A 16244-nucleotide genomic window follows, 5' to 3' on the forward strand; every position below is an offset into this window, starting at 1 on the left:
CATCTATTAGAAAGTAGTAAGTGCTAAGGCAAACAAACAAACAAGGGGCTGAAGCAAGGGTGGGGCTGACATTTTACATAAAGTGACCAAGAAATCCTCATGGAGAAGAAAATATCAGGGCAAAGTCCTGAAGGAAATGAAGGAACAAGCAGCATGAATATCTGGAGGAAGGAACATTCTAGAGACAGGAAACAAAGAAAGGATATTCCTGGATGAGAAACAGCAAGCTCATCATGGCTGGAACTGAGGGGTTGAAGGAGGAGCGGTAGGAGAAGTCAAGGCAGTAGGAGGGAGAAGGAGAAGTGGGGTCAGGTCACACATGGCCGAAGAACTCTTTACTTTAAATGAGATGAGAGGCCCGGGGGATCTCAAGCAGGGCAGATGACATGATCGGATGCATGTTCAGGAAAGGCTAGTCTGGAGCTGATTGCAATAACCCAGAGAAGAACGATGGTGACTCAGACCAAGGAGCAGGGGTGTGGGAAGACGTGGATGCATTCTGAAGCTATTTTGAAGGAAGCCTCAAGAGAATTTGCTGATGGATTAGAGGAAGAAGACTCCTGAGCTTCTGACTCGACCCCCCAGAAGGATGGAGTTGCCATTAATACTGCAGGTGGAGCAGATTTGGGGGGAGTGGTGCAGAGGTCAGAATTCTTTGCTAATCTATTCATTTTCTGCTCCCTGCCTACAACATTAGCAAGGACTTATCTGGTTTGGTTTTGGTTTTGGGTGGTTTTTTGGGTGGTTTTTTTGTTGTTTTTTGGGTTTTTTTTTTTTTTACTGATGTATCCCCAGCACCTAAAGCAGAGCTTAATACAAGGTCAATAAATGTATCTGAATGAATGGATCCCCAATTTGCCAACAGAGAGGTAAAACAGTTACGCCAGTAACTGTGAGCCCTTCTCATAGCAACCTTCCACTCAAAAAAAAGTTAAGTGATCTTGAAGGCTCTTTAGAGAGGTTGCCACTACTCAGCTCTGCCTGAGGATTGCTGGTGCCCTACAGGACAGAACAAAAGGTGTCATTGCTTCTTTCCAGGGACAGATTCTGGCCAATGGTGTAGCAATGGAAGACACTGAAGTCACTGCCAAAAATGGTCGAATCTACACCCTGACTGGAGTTCTTGTTCCTCCCTCCATTGTGCCCATTCTGCCTCACCGATGTGACGAAACCAAGAGAGAGATGAAATTGGTAAGGAAACTAGAAAAATAAAGAGGGGCCCCTAAACAGCCCCACAGAGTAGGCAACATTCTTTCCTCTCACAATTCTCAGGAAGCTGACAAGGAGAATTTCACCACAGGAGACTCATTCCAGAGGGGTTTCCGCCTCCATGAAGAGGCAGGCAGACCCAAGGTCCTATTTCATAAAGTGTGAATGAAAGCTCCACTGGGGAATTTTCCACAATGATCGATGCCTCCCAGCTATATTGGCTTTTTAGAGCTGCCATAACAAACTACCACAAACTCAGAGGCTTAGAGCAACAGAAATTTATTCTCTCACAATTCTGGCGGCCAGTGGCCTGAAATCAAGGGATTAGCAGGGCCGTGCTCCCTCTGAAGGCTCTGGAAGGGAGATCCTTCCTTGCCTCTTCCGGCTACTGCTGCCTCCCAGTGATCCTTGGCATTGGCTTTCTTCCCTGTGTAGGTCACTGTGTGTCCCCTTCGCTTCTTTTAAGGACACGAGTCATTAGATTCAGAGCCGACCCTAATCTAGTATGACCCCATCTTAACTAACTACATTTGCAAAGACTCAATCAGGAGAACATGAATTTGGTGGGGAACACTATTCAACCCACTACCCTTGAAGAAGCAGGATCAATCCCTGTCTCTGTCACCTGGGACTACCTTGCTCCAGGCCCATAGGTTTACTCTAAGAAACTTAAAATAGAATTTCTTCTCAAGGAGATGCTCTGGCCTCACCAATCAACCATCTTTCTGTTTTTCTTTTCAAATACCAAACTTTCTGTTTGCCTAAGAGCTTGGGTACCCTCTAATGGCCTTTCCTGTTTCCATAGCAACTTACTTGGTTCAGCTGCTTCTCTTCAAAGCACCCCAAATTTCAACACTACTGCACATGTAATCTTTCAGTTCCCATGGAAACCATACCCCCAAAGTTGCAGCAATAATAGGTCTGGGACACTCAATAATACTCTTCAGGACACTTCAATAATGCTTCAATGATTGTTCTCAAAATATCCTTGGAATATGGGCATTGAACAAGGAATAATGGCCTCATTTTATAGGTTTTATTTATTCCCTCTTCTTATCGTGAAGGCTGGAAATAGCCAGTTGGACACCTGGCACAGGATTGTGGCTGGCTCTTCTGATATGTTTTAGGATATTGTGATGGGACTAGTCCTCTGTGCCCTTCATATACCCTAAGGAGGATTTGATTCAACTCTGAGCACCGCCTTTTAAGAGAGGCAGAGAGTCACTTTCACGGCCAGTTTCTGGCAGTGATTTATGCTTGGTTCATTCTCTGAAAAAAGCTTTGGCAGGTGCATCACCTGGCTTGGGCCGGGGTGAAGATCAGAATAGGCCAGCTGAGAATAGTCTCATCTTCTATTGCAAAGGTGAAAGATTTAGGAAAATAGGGCCTCTGCCAGAAATACTCAACAGGAGTCTAATTATTGACTTCAGAGCTTCCCCACCCCAAGCAGCTGCAACTCAATATGTGACTTTGAGAGGCAACCCAAAGGATTTTGGTTTAAAAGGGGAAAGAGCTTGCCAACACCTGCCTTAGGATAGTCTTCTTTTACTATTTTCTCTGGGTTTAAGGCCAAATCTATATGCTCTACATGATTTAGGATGGTTTCGATGAGGTCTATTAAAAGTAAAAATGCATTCTCTGTGAAATATTTAGGGTAACACAGACTAGGAGAGGCAGGCAGTGTCTAGAAGTCTCAATTTTCACCAGCTTGAACCCATAGCTGCCTTTAGGTATGTATGTTTAGAGGTTTAATTAGTAATTCTCTGTTTTAGTTAGAGCCCCCGCAGGAAACAGAACTTATCCCAACAGTTCAAATGAAGAGACTTTAATGAAGACGCTACTACAGAGAGGTGGGCAGGGCTAAGGAGACAAACCAGTGATGCTGGGGCATCCAAGGAGAAGTAATGGCAGGAAATCATTACCACCGAAGACTAAAGAAGTGAGGAGGGAAGGGACTGGAGGTACCTGAACCCAATGAGGGCTGGAAGGATGGAAGAAGTGACATCTATCAGGAGCTATAGGAACGATATCCAAGCAGAGATGTAGGGAAGAAGTACCTTGATCTTGCCCTCTTCCTACCCACCAGTCTCCTGCTGGCACCTCACATTGGCCAAGACCAATCAGAAGCTGGCAGGAGAGGCTGAGAGACCGTTCTTTGACGTCTACCTGCTGGAGCACAGAGCCCAATAGAGAAGGTCAGAGAATTGATCTGGAAAGATTTGGAGGCACACACCCCTCTCCTTCCTCCTGAATTCAGAACCAATAAAGCAAGAAGCCCAAGGGAGTGAAAGGCAAAGATTCAACACTCAGCTCCACTGGTGGGAAGCTAATTGGAGAACAAGGCCCTAAGTGTGCGGCCAGCACTAATGCGTCACCCCTAGCAGGTGGACAACTGCAGTGCCTCCCTGGGGACGGGCGCCTTACATGGCACAGAGTCAATCAGAAGCCTGAGGCCGGTGGACCTACAATCTGACCCTGAAAGTGGGGGTGGAGTGGGCCGCTCTGAACAGGCTGAGCTCCAGGTCCTAATCCCTCTGGCACTGACTTCACTCCTCGCTGGGGAGGCATCAGTGGGGAGTGGAGACAGAGGCCTCGAGTGTTGAACTAGTGGAACCCCCTCCGTAGGAGGGACACATGAGACTGGATCGGGTGGTCCCTGCTCGCTCTTCCAGGGGCGCCTGTACTGATCCATTGTCTTCCCTTCCAGGGCACCTGTGTGAGCTGTTCCCTGGTGTATTGGAGCAAATGTCCTGCTAATTCTGAGCGCACAGTGAGTGTGACAGCTTCATGAAACCACACAACACCCAAGCAACCCCCACTGGTGGTGTTTCTCATCCTTTCTACCTTTCTTCTTAAAAGATATTAATTCAGGGGCGCCTGGGTGGCTCAGTCAGTTAAGCATCTGACTCTTGGTCTCTGCTCAGGTCATGATCTCACAGTTTGTGAGTTCGAGCCCCACGTCAGGCTGTGCACTAGCTGTGTGGGCCTGCTTGGGATTGTCTCTTTTTCCCTCTCTCTCTGCCTCTTCCCTGCTCACTCTTTTTCTCTCTCAAATAAATAAACTGAAAAAGAAAAAAGATATCTATTCCAACTGGGGTAACTTCACACTAGCTCTTAGCCTACTATATGGGGGAGGGTAGACAGAGCTGTGTTTGAATCCTTGCTCATTAACCCTAGGTGCATTGCTTAACCTTTACACTAACTTCCTTTGTCTGTAAGTAATAATAATAATAATAATAATAATAATAATAATAATGATATCAATAATGGGATTAGCATAGATAAAAACCCAAGTACAATACCTAAATCAAGTGGCTACTCAGTAAAAGTTCATTCCTTCCCTACTTAGCCCTCCTAAGTTTGTGCAGCAGGGGCAAACCTTTACCTTCACCATCTTAAGGTCTCCAGGTGGGCCTGAGAATTAAATTAACATTAGACGGATTAACAAGAGGAAAGTTCACAGCTTTAACATGCTCCTTGGGAGCCCCCTGAGGAAAATGAAGACGCGAAGAAATGGCAAAACCCAAACTTTTATATAGTAGGTTGACTAAAGAGAGGCAATCGTGGAAAAGTCGCGAAAACGTACAGGAAGGCTCGAGGAAGTTCACAGCTATTTTAACAAGGTCCATTGGTGCAGGTTTTTCTTGACCTCAGCTTCCTGTCTCTGGTGACAAGATGTCTCTTGGGTCCTGATGTAGGGAGGGCATCTTTCACAGGACAGTTTGATCTCCTGTTTTCAGAAAGAAATGGGGAGGTCAGAAGCCAGAGTGTCCCTTTTCTATCTGCTGTTTTTCAAGTGCCTTGAGTCAAAATAATCCCTATGCTGAAATGGCCTTATTTGGCACATTCTGCCACAGCATACTCCTGTTTGCCCTTCCTAAGCATTTTTCTAGATAGAAATACAAAGACTATCAAGAAAATGATATTAGGACCATCAAACCCTTTTCAAATTTCACTGAATTCTGGACACATCTATTGAGAGCTGGTTCCTAGAGCATAAAGACAAATGAGTTACTGATTTGTTCTGGTTTTGTTCTTGTGTTGAGAAGCTCTAATCTAACAAGGAAACAGATGGTATATAACAATCCAGAATTCATATGTCAGGGACTCTACTGGTGGCAAAAGCAAAATGCTCCAAGGTAAAATTGATGAGAGAAATTTCTGCCTATAATTTTGTCCTAAAAGAGAGCATATCAACCAGAAGTTTCATTCAACACTAGCATAGATCACTAGGGAAGGACATGAGATCTTTAACACAATCCTACTGAGAAGCACTTAATAAGGCAAAACGTTAAAATTAAATAGGCACAGCTGTTCAGGTATTTATTTTGCTCAGTACAGCCATCACTGCTGAGTCCCGCAGGATGCTGTCAACCAGGGAATATGGAGAGGGAGGAGAAAAGAGGAAATCATGTTGACTAGCATCAGTAATTGTTGTGTGCCAGACATTGTTCTAAATGCTTTATATAGCAAACCTATGAGGTAGGTATATTATCATTATATCCATCGTGTAATCTGGGAATGAGGTAAGGAAACACAGAATATCTTGCACAAGGTCACACAGCTAATATGTGGCAAAACCATGACTCTACATTGCCTCAGCCCAAGTAAGGAAAAGGAGAGGAAGAAGGGATAATTAGACCATGGGTTAGAACCAGAAAAGCCTCAAAACTGCCCTTTGCAGGCTCCTATGATCTAGACTTGCTTAATTATCCTGAGATCCGACAAGAGGACTGAATATTCCTTCCTCAGTGTCCTCAAAATTCCTTTATATATCTCAGATTTTAGGATTTTATAGTCCGTGAAATTCTCAGTGCTACCTTCTTAAGCTTCAGCATCAACGTTTCTCTAACATAAACTTTGAGCCAGGGACAAAATGCTTACGATAAAACCTGGGGTCAGCATTATCGTCCCATTTCACAGATGAGGCAGCTGAGGCCCACAGAGACTACGTGACTTGCCTCTGCTATCCTAAAGCTAGTACATGGTAAGACCCATTCTCGGGACATTTTAGAAAAAAAAGATTTACCTGTCTGGGCCTCAGTTCCCTCATCTACAAAGAGGGATGAAAAATATCCACATGGAGTTAAAGATAAATGACCTCATATATGCAATGTGTCTGCCTTTAGTAAGTTCTCGCTGAAATGGGAGCTCTAGAGAATTATGATTAGGCACCAGGGGTTACAGAGTGAAAAGTTGCATTTAAACCTGCCCCCCTACTCATACACACCACTCCTGATTGTAGATCTTTCTACAAATTAGAGAGAGACTCTCTACTGCCTCCAAAATTTCTATATAGCAGGAGCTTAGGGATGGCTATTGATTGGAAGGGGAGGCTAAGCCACATCCTGGATGAACAGGAAAGTGTTCCCTGATTGATTGGCAATGTCTGCTATGGCACGAGAGGAGATGTAAAGATAAATGTGCCCTTATTTGTGCATATCCCGCCTGTATTCTACCAAGAAGGTAACCGAGGCCTAAAGAAGGTGACTGAGCTCTGGCTGGGAGCCACGTGGGCTGGTGTGCTCTGGGGCGCTTCCCTGACATCGACAGTAAATGGAAGTAGGATGTCCAGTATATGCAGAAGCTGACCAACCCCCAGAGGACCTCAAAACACAGACTCAGTGCATTTTTCCCATTGGCTTTCTTCCAGACGCTCTTCACACACAAATGTGTCTACACTGGCAGAATAAGGAGCCTGAAGAGCGGCTGTGCCAGATACTGTAACGCCACTGTGAAGGTGAGGCCAGCAGCAAAGGGCAGTTCCAGGGCGGCGCTCTTGGGCCTCAGGGTCTGCGGGCTCACAGGTTGCTGGTGAGGCCTTGGCAATGTCTTCCTACAGGGGAATGGAAGGGCGGACTCTACATGGCGTCTGGGTCACCCCCCTCCCTGCATCCATCTCTCCTGTGGCTCCCTATCGCTCTTAACACAGAGCCTACACTCCCGATGCTCCTACACGGCCCAGCCTCTGCCAGGGCTCCGACCTGTCTCTTACCCTCACTCCCACATCAGAACGTGCACGCTTTCCCCTCCCTCCCTCGGAGAGCTCTTCCAGGATTGTCTTGGAACTGGTTCATCTTTCAAGTGTTTAACTCACCCCCTGTCACCACCCAATGCACAGTGGCCCCCCAGTCTCCCCTGACCTTTGTCCCCACCTGCCACTGTTTCACTACAGTATTTTGTCTTCCCAGCGATTACAGATCTCGGAAACTTTCTTTCTTTCTTTCTTTCTTTCTTTCTTTCTTTCTTTCTTTCTTTCTTTCTTTCTTTCTTTCTTTCTCTCTTTCTTCCTTCCTTCCTTCCTTCCTTCCTTTCCTTCTTCCTTTCTTTCTTTCTTCCTTCCTTCCTTCCTTCCTTCCTGTCTTTCTTCCTTTCTTCCTTCCTTCCTTTCTTTCTTTCTTCCTTTCTTTCTTCCTTCCTTCCTTTCTTTCTTTCTTCCTTTCTTTCTTCCTTTCTTTCTTTCTTCCTTCCTTTCTTTCTTCCTTCCTTCCTTCCTTCCTTCCTTCCTTTCTTTCTTTCTTCCTTTCTTTCTTCCTTTCTTTCTTCCTTCCTTCCTTCCTTCCTTCCTTCCTTTCTTCCTTCCTTCCTTCCTTTCTTCCTTCCTTCCTTCCTTCCTTCCTTCCTTCCTTTCTTTCTTCCTTCCTTCCTTCCTTCCTTTCTTCCCTCCTTCCTTCCTTTCTTCCTTCCTTCCTTCCTTCCTTCCTTTCTTCCCTCCTTCCTTCCTTTCTTCCTTCCTTCCTTCCTTCCTTTCTTTCTTTCTTTCTTCCTCCCTTTCTTTCTTTCTTTCTTTCTTTCCTTTCTTTCTTTCTTTCTTTCTTTCTTTCTTTCTTTCCTTTCTTCCTTTTCTTCCTTCCTTCCTTCCTTCCTTCCTTCCTTCCTTTCTTTCTTTCCTTCTTCCTTTCTTTCTTTCTTCCTTTCTTTCTTCCTTCCTTCCTTCCTTCCTTCCTTCCTTCCTTCCTTTCTTTCTTTCTTCCTTCCTTTCTTCCTTCTGTCCTTCCTTTCTTTCTTTCTTTCTTTCTTTCTTTCTTTTTTTTTTAATTTGTGGTCTCTTCCTGGACTTGATAGACCATGGGCTGCATGAGCACAAGCCTTCACGTCTCGTTCTCACGGTGCCAGAGCCGGGTTGGCACGTGGTCGGCCTTAGTACGTGTGTGGCAAGCAGATGGCTGTGCACCAGCCGTGCTGTCATCTGCAAGAGAGAAAGTCGGGCTCACACAGGGTTGATTATAATAATGGAAATTAAAATATACTTCCTTTGAGGAACTGGCACTCTGCTTGCGGTTTCAAAAAGCAACATGCGTTTTGTTTCTCAGATACCAAAGTGCTGCAAAGGCTTCTACGGGCCGGACTGCAACCAGTGTCCAGGAGGCTTCTCGAATCCATGCTCTGGGAACGGCCAGGTGATGAAAACTTTGTCATGAACGCTGAGGTTGACCTGTCCTAAGTCAAGTGGAAAAATAAGTTTTAAAATCACTAAACCAAGAAGTGTTACAGTGTCAACCACTACTCCCAGGAAGTACAAGAAATAGATCAGTTGCTAAAAGAACAGAAGGTTCTGCAGCGGAAGGAATCTGGGGACAGAGGGCAACAGGGGTGGGGAGTGGGGAGTCCGGTGGTGTTCCAGGGTCTGCTTTCCTGCTGCTGACCACTTGACCTTGGATAGCTCAACGAGGCTCCCTCTGACCCCACTTTCCTCTTATGGGAGGTAGCAGGGTACCCTGCATTGACCTCCAAGATTCCTTCCAAAACTAAGATTCTGTGATAATTTAAACAAAAAAAAAGCACTGCCCAGTGATTGTTTTTTTTTTAAGTTTATTTATTTATTTTGAGAGAAAGAGAGAGAGTGCTAGTGGGGGAGGGGCAGAGAGAGGAGAGAGAATCTTAAGCAGTCTCCACATCATCAGTGCAGAGCCCGATGTGGGGCTCAAACTCACGAACCATGAGATCATGACCTGAGAGGCAAGATCAAGAGTCAGACGCTTAATTGACTGCGCCACCCAGGTGCCCCTGGGTGATTGCCTTTTTCAACCCACCTCCAAAACCTAGTAAAATGTAAAGGCCCAAATTTAACTCACCTAGTTTGGAGGCTAAACAAACAAAGGTAAAACGAGCTACAGTTCACATGGGAAATTACAGATCTACGCATTTAAGAAACCCAGATCTGAAATATGCCCCTTTTGAGGGGAAGGAAAAACCGCACTCATGAGCGTGTTGAGGCGAGGTGAGGAGAACAGGGCAGAGCGGGTACTAATCAGCTACTGCAGCTGACGGCGGGAGGCACGGGGGCCCAACCGGGATGCGTGGCGAGCGCTGCAAAGCCAACCTGGAAAAGGCTGAAAAGGCAAAAAGTCTTACGCTGCAGGGGGAGACACTGCTGTCTGAAGTCATAAAGCAGAGCAATGGAGACAACGGCCAGCCTTCTTGCTGAAGGTCGGTGGCTTGTCACACCATCCCTCAAGCATTGTTTGCAGGTTCCCAGTGCGCCACCGTGACCCCCTTCCTCCCTGAATGGCTTCCCTTAACGTTCGAGATCCCAACTCAGGAGCCCAAGCCTGTCACTGTTTTAGCATCCTACCTGATACCAGTACAACTCTGCTTTCTACAAGGAGTCCCAAAGAGATGGAATCTGCACTCAAAAGAGTCAGGCCATGGCACAATGGCATCTGGGACTCCTTCACGGGTGAGCGTTGTCCTAACGCCCTTGGGGCCTCCTTTGCTCGCAGTGCGCAGATGGCCTCGACGGCAACGGGACGTGCATTTGCCAGGATGGCTTCCAAGGCTCCCAGTGCCAGTTCTGCTCCGACCCCAATAAATATGGACCCCGGTGTGACAAAAGTAAGTGGTACTTCCCAGGCTTCCTCCTGCTTCTCGGCCGGGATCCCTGCTGCACTGCAGCAAAGCAATAGTGCAAACATGCCCCCTTGGCTAGGCATTAAACAAAAATGCAGTTGCATAATCTTGAAAACGTGCATCATGCTTTTTAAAATTGCATCATGTGTATATTTAAGAGGAGAGATACATAGATCTACCAAAATAAATATCGATGTACATTTCTTCACTAAGATTAGAACTTGAAAGAACAAAATGATTAGATCAGAGTTGCTGTGGAATCAAGCCGACCAAAGTTAAATCCCCACGCTGCAACTGACAGGTTGTGTGACCTTAGAAAAAGTCTCTTATCGAGCCTCAATTTCCCCATTTATAAAATGAAGTTTGGTACCCACGTCATGGGTTTTTGATGAAGTCAGATCATAATTTAAGGCTTTAGCACAGGGCTTGCACCAGCAAGAAATCCGTAGATGGAGCTGTTACTACTCTCACTACTAACTCATCCATTTGTTACAAAGCACACAGCCCTTCCCCTCTCTTACCTTGTCTGATCTTCATAGCCACCTTTGAAGATGGCCAGGACATTAGAGCACAGCAGGGGCACGGCTGCCGATCTTAATCCACTGTTCTTTGTGCCAAATAAGGTTTCCCGGGGAAAAAAATAAAGTTTTATTCCAAAGCCTACTAACGCTGGCATTTTTATGAGGCCAGTGGGGCAGGATGCCGAGGTCAGGGAAGGCTTGGTGGGGGCTGCCTATACCAACGCCTCTCGTCCCGCTCTGTGGCTGCCTGCCATCCCCGGTGGGAGAGCCTCCCCTTCCTTCTGGCCCCCTGTCCCTTGCCAATTAAGCCCTGGCTGGTTTAAAAGTTTATGAAAAGTCTTTTGTTTTAAATCCAGCCATGCTTTTCCAGCCCTCTCACTCTGGCTCTCTTCCCTGTCCTGGATATTGGCTCCAAGCACCCACAGGAATCCCTCTCCCATCGCCCTCCTGGGGCAGAACCACAGATGCCTTCCTTTCTGATCATATCCAAATCCCCAAATCCTTGCCACTGAAGTTTGAGAAACTTCCCCTCCTTCCTCTCTCTCCCGCATGCATTGGAGCCTGAGTCTGAAGCCCACATTGCAATTTTTAAGCACCTGTAATCAAAAGCAAAGTAAACAGCTCAAGTGGAAACTGGTAACAGGCATGTGGAACACCAGCTACTACGCTGACCTACTGTGTCGGCACTTGGGCACGAACAGAAATGAAATTTGAAGGCCTAAGTTCGAGTCCCTGTTTGAAAACTTAGTAGCAAGTTAAGCAATTTGCTTCGCCTCCCTGGGCCTCCGTTTCCTCACCTGGAAATGAGGATGATGAAAGCACTCACCTTCAGAGGCTGGTGACTGTTCATGAGATGGTGCAGTTCAAGTCTGGCCCAGTGCCTAGGACCAGGTCAGTGCACAGATACTATCAGTTATCCTGGTTTGCTGTGCTAGATAGAGAGTGAGGAGCACGTGTCAGCTGCACATCAGAGGCCATGCTGGCATGAGAAACCCCTTCTACGGATTCCAGAAAGGTCAGAAATTTCCAAACTAAGCTTTCTAACCACGAAATAAATGAAGACCGAGTTCCTTGGCCTCTTTCACACACACACACACACACACACACGCAAAGCATTTCTGAGACTGTGTTATTCCCCTCCTTGATGGGACAGCCAAGCTCCCATTCTCAGGCACACTGAGAGACACTTGACAAGCTAAGAAATAGCCCCAGAGCCTTCCCCAGGCTCAGGCCCACGTTCTTCTCTTCTCTGTAGGCATGAGGGGCGGTGAGGGGAGGTGGTCTCTCTCCTCCATACCTCATGTGTCCCATTACTACACTCGTTCCCCCAACCCCTCAATGTCCCTCTTCCTTCCCTTCCAGAATGTCTGTGCATTTACGGAACGTGCAATAACAGGATCGACAGTGACGGGGCCTGCCTGGCCGGCACGTGCAGAGAAGGCTCCACAGGGACATTCTGCCACAAGCAGACCTCCACCTGCGGGCCCTACGTACAGTCCTGTCATATCCATGCCACCTGTGAATACAGCAATGGGACGGCAAGGTAGGCGCCACCCTTAACAGCCCACAGCCACTGTGCTCCCTGTAGATAGATCCCACCCATAACTACACTCTTTGCAAACAAAGCCCTGCTTTCTCTGGCTGCCAGTGTGGCTTTTGTGGAGAAAACCTCAGACTGAGCTGGGTTCAAATTGCAGCACTCCCTGCTTTGAGACTTACCAGCTGTGTGACCGTGGGTAAGTCGCTTAACCTCTCTGAGTCTCACTTTCTTCATCAGTACAGTAAGGATGATGTTGCCTACGTAGCAGGGCACTGGAGATTATAAAAACTGAATGTAAAAGCACCCAGCACCAGGGCTAGCACATCACAGGTGTTCAGTCATGGAAACTATGATTATTATCACCACTTATGCAAAGAAATGAGCATTTGTCCACCACTTTCCAACCCTTTAAAAATGCCTTTACTGGGGCACGTGGGTGGCGCAGTCAGGTAAGTGTCCAACTCTCCAGCTCAGCTCAGGTCATGATCTCACAGTTGGTGAGATGGAGCCCCACATCAGGCTCTGCGCTAATTGCACAGAAACTGCTTGGGATTCTGTCTCTCCCTCTCTCTGCCCCCCCCCCCCCAGCTTGTGTGCTCTCGCTCTCTCGCTCTCTCTCTCTCTCTCTCAAAATACATAAGTAAACTTTAAAAATAAAAAAAATAAATAAAAATGCTTTTACTTCCTAAAGCCATTAATAATGACTCCCCTGTTAAAGGCATCTTATAGGAAATTGGCTCTTGGTCATTAGATCATGCAGTGGGCTTAGAGATGTGGGAGGGGCAATGTCAGAGGAGATTTCCCTCTCCAGGAAAATCTGCTTCAAAGTCAGTGACCACCCAAGAAATATCCTGGGAGATGCAGAGAATGTCTAGTATTCTTGGTCTTATTTCTAAAGCATTTTTCTTAATTTGCAATTGCGTAGTTACTTACTTACCTGCTTATGATCTGTCTCCCCCACTAGACTGTGGGCAGCGTGGGCCCAGAGACTGTGTCTTCTCCTCCACGGTGGTCCGATAGAAATGCATCTGCCTTGAGAGTTAGGATCTACATCCATGCATAAGTCAAAAATCACAAGTTATCAAAACTGTCCTTAAAACCCCTGAAATCACCCACAAAGGGCTATCAACATGGGTCTGCAGCAATACTATATAAACTTAGGTAAATCAAACAGTGTTGGAACCCATCAGTCTGGTTTTTTCATGCGGGTACCAGACTAAGTATTTTTTTTCCTCCAGGAGCCTTGATACATGAAAAACAATTCTATTTAAATTTTTGTGAAGCACATATGATTGAATTTGCCACAGTGACATGGGATAGGATGAAGCCACAGGTGACCCAGCACCTCTCAGAAGGGTCTCAATAAATTATTAGTGGAATGAAAGAATGAATGAACGGCGTGTTTGATAGTTAAAGTATCATGATGGGACATTTTGAAATGCGTGTCTGAAAGAAAGGGTGACAGGTCAGTAAACTATGTCCTCTCACGGAATCAGACGCCTGAGAGCATCTTGCTCCAAAAAAAGAAAATCTGAGGGACCAGAGAGGGGAGAGAGGAGAGGTCTCATCTGACCGTCATTTTCAAGTACGCTAAAAACTATTGCATAGAAGGGACGGGAGTTGTTCTCTTCAGAACCGCAGATGCTAAGCTAGAGGCAGATTCCAGCCCTGTGGAAGCAGGAAAGCTGCCAGACGCGGGGCCTCACGAGAAGCAAGTGTGTACAGGTGCCCTGCTAAAGGCTCCACGTGCTGATCTCATCTCCACAGCTCTGGGAGCGAGATTTTAGACTCTCGTTCCCGAGGAGGAAACAAAGTCTCCCAGAGGTTAAGGGACTCGTCCAGGGTCACACGACTGCTATGAGATGGGGCCTGGCTTCCCAGGTCTGACTGCAGACCACCACCCCCCCCCCCCCGGAAGTGCCCGTGACCACCTGACTACACTGGCTCCCTCCACAAGGGCAAACTGTCAAGTGCCTGGCCAGGAACCGGTTCAGCCCTGGCTGGCCAACTTTCTCCTGGGCAGTGACTGATTCCACGTCTGGGGCTGAATTTGTGCCCTCACTCTTCTTTCGCAGCTGTGTTTGCAAAGCAGGATACGAAGGGGACGGAAGCCTCTGTTCAGAGACGGACCCTTGCTCAGGATTCACCCCGGGGGGCTGCAGCCACAATGTGAGTATTGGGCTTCATTTCCAAGCGGCCTGGTGTTTTAGGAAATCCTGACGGAAGGCCTTACCAAAAAGAGCGGTGTCTGATGGCTTTTCGTGTTAGCGGATTTGCTGGATTCCTGAAGCTTTGAAGACGGTGCTGGTGATTTCTGTGAGCTTCCATTCCTAAATCCACATGTGCAAGGGACGTCCCAGGACCACAGGAGCGCGGGTCTTTGGGCTCTTAAAAGCACAGCCTGAGGATCAGATATTGGAGATTATTAGTACTAAACTACTGATTCAAATATTACAGCTTACAAGAGACTTGAGTGCACCTGATCTCATTTGCTCTTCCCTCCCCGCCAGCCCAACGGGGCAGATGTTCTTATCCCCATTATACTGATGAAGAAACTGAGGTTTGGGGACAATAATAGAAACTAGATTCTATTATTGGATATAGCCCAGAGGTATAGCCCAAGCCTACCGCTGCCTTCAGAACACCTTTTGATTACCACCAGCAGGCTGGAGTCACCTCCATTCCTTACCCACAGTTTAGAACCTCTCTGGCCCACCCACCAAGTATTCATGGCCCACCCACAGCCACAGTGACTTGAGGTGGATCAGATCGTGTTTCTCCCATGCAGAAACCCCTTCAGTAACTTCTCTTGGCTCTGAGGGTGAAATTCAATGTTAATGCCTTGCCCCACCCCCACCAGATGCCCCTTGGGCTAGTCCCGCCCACTCAACAACATACCTAGCACCTTTCTCCTCTCGTGCTGCCTTTCAGCCTCCTAAGTGGTCATCCCAACAGGTGTGGACTTGGTACCATGGTTAGGAGCTTGGTCTTCAGCATTATAGAGACCTGGGTTTGCGAAGTTTTGTAGCTGTGTGACCAGAGGCAAGTTACTTACCTCCTCTAAGCCTACTTTTCCTTACCTGTAACACAGAGACAATAACAGTACCTTCCTCAAGATGATGGCTTATACCAGCCAAACACTAACAACAGTCCCTGGCTCAATAAATGACAGCGATGTTCATGGCGATGGTCATTGGCTGGCCAACAACAAGCAATTCTGTTCCTTAAATCATCTCACCTTTTCTGTGGATCTCAGTGCAAATGTGCATATAGGATACAGTGCATACAGAAATAATTGTTTCTATTGCACTCCATGCAAACATGCGTTTCTAGAATGTACCTCCTTTTTTGGCTTTTGGGATCATGTGGCTCTGAGGTTTCAGAGATTTTGCTTCCTTTCCTCCTGTAGGCAGAATGCATCAAAACCGGCCCGGGGACCCACACGTGCGTGTGCCAGCAGGGATGGACCGGGGACGGCAGAGACTGCTCGGAGATCAACAACTGCCTGTTGCCTGGCACCGGTGGCTGCCACGTCAATGCAACCTGTTTGTATGTGGGCCCCGGGCAGGTAGGTGCCACATACTAGAGAGCCTAGAGGAGCAGGACTCCTGCAGTGACTTCTCCCCGCTAGACACAGAAGCACTTTGGCTGGAACTTACTGCAGCTTTCTAATCCTTTGTAGTAGGGGAGAATGGGTTAATGGTCACAACAAACCTATGACGTGGGTACTTTTTTTTTTTTTTTAAGATTCTGTATATAAGTGAGATCATATGGTATTTGTCTTTCTCTGTCTGATTTACTTCACTTAGCACAATGCCCTTGAGGTCCATCTATGTTGCTGTAAATGGCAAGATCTCATTCTTTTTTATGGCTGAGTAATATTTATATAGAGATATAGATATAGATATAGATACAGATATAGATATAGATAGATATCTCACATCTTCTTTTTCCATTTATCAATGGACACTTGACTTGCTTCCATATTTTGGCTTTTATAAATAATGCTGCCATGAACATGAGACTGCAGATATCTTTTCAAATTTGGATAAATATTCAGAAATGAAATTGCTTGAAGGTATAGTAGCTCTAGTGTTCATATTTTGAGGAACCACCATACTCTT

At 46.6% G+C, this 16244-nt stretch overlaps 1 protein-coding gene across 3 annotated transcripts in view; it reads left to right on the forward strand.

The window, feature by feature from the left end:
• Positions 1-16244, forward strand: part of STAB2 (stabilin 2) — a 166693-nt gene that overhangs the window by 67154 nt on the left and 83295 nt on the right. For 2 of the 3 annotated variants that reach the window (XM_045467010.1, XM_045467011.1), the window contains exons 18-25: positions 1039-1191; positions 3917-3979; positions 6863-6949; positions 8523-8609; positions 9933-10044; positions 11943-12123; positions 14196-14289; positions 15530-15688. In XM_045467010.1, the coding sequence (XP_045322966.1) occupies positions 1039-1191; positions 3917-3979; positions 6863-6949; positions 8523-8609; positions 9933-10044; positions 11943-12123; positions 14196-14289; positions 15530-15688 (936 nt within the window). The remainder of the gene's footprint in view (positions 1-1038; positions 1192-3916; positions 3980-6862; positions 6950-8522; positions 8610-9932; positions 10045-11942; positions 12124-14195; positions 14290-15529; positions 15689-16244) is intronic. The other variant, XM_045467012.1, reaches the window with a different exon arrangement.

Source organism: Leopardus geoffroyi, chromosome B4 (genome assembly GCF_018350155.1).
Source record: "Leopardus geoffroyi isolate Oge1 chromosome B4, O.geoffroyi_Oge1_pat1.0, whole genome shotgun sequence".
NCBI lineage: Eukaryota > Metazoa > Chordata > Mammalia > Carnivora > Felidae > Leopardus > Leopardus geoffroyi.